At 48.8% G+C, this 2,163-nt stretch overlaps 2 protein-coding genes across 2 annotated transcripts in view; both read left to right on the forward strand.

Moving 5' to 3' along the window:
• ZNF709 (zinc finger protein 709) overlaps positions 1-2,123 on the forward strand; it is a 39,778-nt gene extending 37,655 nt beyond the window's left edge. The window contains 1 exon segment of the mRNA XM_011994063.1: positions 1,587-2,123. Within this exon segment, the coding sequence (XP_011849453.1) occupies positions 1,587-2,123 (537 nt within the window).
• The window catches only part of ZNF442 (zinc finger protein 442), a 38,227-nt gene continuing 37,650 nt past the window's right edge, over positions 1,587-2,163 (forward strand). Inside the window, exon 1 of the mRNA XM_011994016.1 lies at positions 1,587-1,776. The gene's annotated coding sequence lies outside the window, so the exon portion shown is untranslated. The remainder of the gene's footprint in view (positions 1,777-2,163) is intronic.

Below are 2,163 nucleotides of genomic sequence, written 5' to 3' on the forward strand. Positions count from 1 at the left end.
GCCATCTCTACTAAAAATACAAAAAATTAGCCGGGCGTGGTGGTGAGTGCCCATGGTCCCAGCTATTCAGGAGGCTGAGGCAGGAGAATGGCGTGAACCTGGGAGGTGGAGTTTGCAGTGAGCCGAGATCGTGCCACTGCACTCCAGCCTGGGTGACACAGGAAGACTCCGTCTCAAAAAAAAAAAAAATTGTAACACTGTAACTGTGGTATGTAAATTATTCTTAAGTAGAAAGATTAAATGATAAACCAATCCAAAATAATAACTACAACAACTTTTCAAAACACAGACAGTACAAACAATATATAAATAGAAACAAAGAAAAGTTAAAAAGCAGGGGTATTATGTTAAGGCATAGAGTTGTCATTAGATTTCTTTTTGTTTGTTTCTTTGTTTATGCAAACAGCATTAAGTTTTTATCAGCTTAAAATTATGTGTTATAAGATAGTATTTGCAAGCCTCGTGGTAACCTCAAGTCAAAAAATATACAACAGATACACAAAAAATAAAAAGTAAGAAGTTAAATCATACCACCAGAGAAAGTCACCTTCACTAAAAAGAAGACAGGATGGAAGGAAAGAAGGGAGAGAAGATGACAAAACAACCAGAAAACAAATAACAAAATTGGCAGGAGTAAGTTCTCACCAATAATAACACTGAATGTAAATGAACTAAACTATCCAATCAAAAGTCATAGAATGGCTAAACGGATTTAAAAACAAGACCTAATGATCTGTTGCCTACAAGAAACACACTTCACCTATAAAGAAACCCACAGACTGGAAATAAAGGAATGGAAAAGCATATTCCATGCCAGTGGAAACCAATAAAGAGCAGAAGTAGCAATACTTAGACAAAATATATTTCAAGACAAAAACTGTAAGAAAAGTCAAAGAAGGTCACTATGCAATTATAAAGGGGTCCATTCAGCAAGATGATGTAACAATTGTGAACATATATGCACTCAACACTGGAGCACTAAGATATAGAAAACATATTAGATAAAAAGAGAGAGGGCTGGGGATGGTGGCTCATGCCCATAATCCCAGCACTTTGGGAGGCTAAGGCAGGTGGATCACCTGAGGCCAGCAGTTCAAGACCAGCCCAGTCAACATGGTGAGGCCCAGTCTCTACTAAAAAATTCAAAAATTAGACGGGCGTGGTGGCACGCACCTGTAATCCTAGCTGCTTGGGAGGCTGAGGCAGAATTGCTTGAACCCAGGAGGCGGAGGTTGCTGTGAGCCTCCCACCATTGCACTCCAGCCTGGGCGACAGAGCAAGACAGACTCCCTCTAGAGAAAAAAAAAAGTATAATTGTTTTGTCAGCCGTGTCCAGTAGGAAGCAGCAGGAGGTCCTACTGAGTACAGGCAGAAAATTCCGCTGAAGTGCAAATATCCCCCTGGAGGATTCAGATCACAGTGCAGGGATGAAGCCCGCCCTGCCAAGGCCTGTGTCAGGAACTTGTTCATCCGGCTCTACTCAGCTGTGCAAGATCGCTTCTTCTGTCACTCAGTCCACAGGGGGCGGGACCTAACGCTCTAGCCAATCAGGGCCATGGGGCGGGTTCGTGGGAACTGTCAATCAGGCGCGCTTCCGGGAGGACTGTGTGTGGTTGAAAAAGCCCGCGGCGTCTTCTCGTCTCACTTGTGCTCGGCTTCCGGCTCTGTTGCTGAGAGACGACCTGGAAGTTCTGTGGCAATCTTTGTCGCGCTGGAACCCGCATTGGCAACGGGAGCCGTTGGGAGGACCTGGGACACCGCGGAAGTCGGGAAATGGTGCGTGTCCGGGGCCGGCGTCCCGAGGCGGTGGAGGGGCTGGGTGGAACCGGCCTTATTCGGCTGTGGCTGGACTGGGCCTCCCCGCTGGCGACTCCGGGATCTGCGGACCTGGGCCCCCCTGGAGTAGCTCGGCCCTCTTAGGCCGCAGAGTGGGGCTGGGCCTGCAGCCGGGACTCCGGGCGTCCCATCCCCTTCCTGCGCGGCGACTGCGGCCCTCGCGCCCTCTCTGGGCAACTCCGAGCCCGCAGCCCCGCGTCTCCCCAGATTGTGCGGCTGTAACCAACAGAGATTTGCGGCCCGAGTCACTGCACGGAGACGCTGAGGGCTGTAGCAGAAACAGTTAAATCGCCGGAGAGCGGAGGACACCCCCAGATCCGCCTCCCT

The sequence above is a fragment of the Mandrillus leucophaeus genome, unplaced genomic scaffold (genome assembly GCF_000951045.1).
Source record: "Mandrillus leucophaeus isolate KB7577 unplaced genomic scaffold, Mleu.le_1.0 Scaffold440, whole genome shotgun sequence".
NCBI lineage: Eukaryota > Metazoa > Chordata > Mammalia > Primates > Cercopithecidae > Mandrillus > Mandrillus leucophaeus.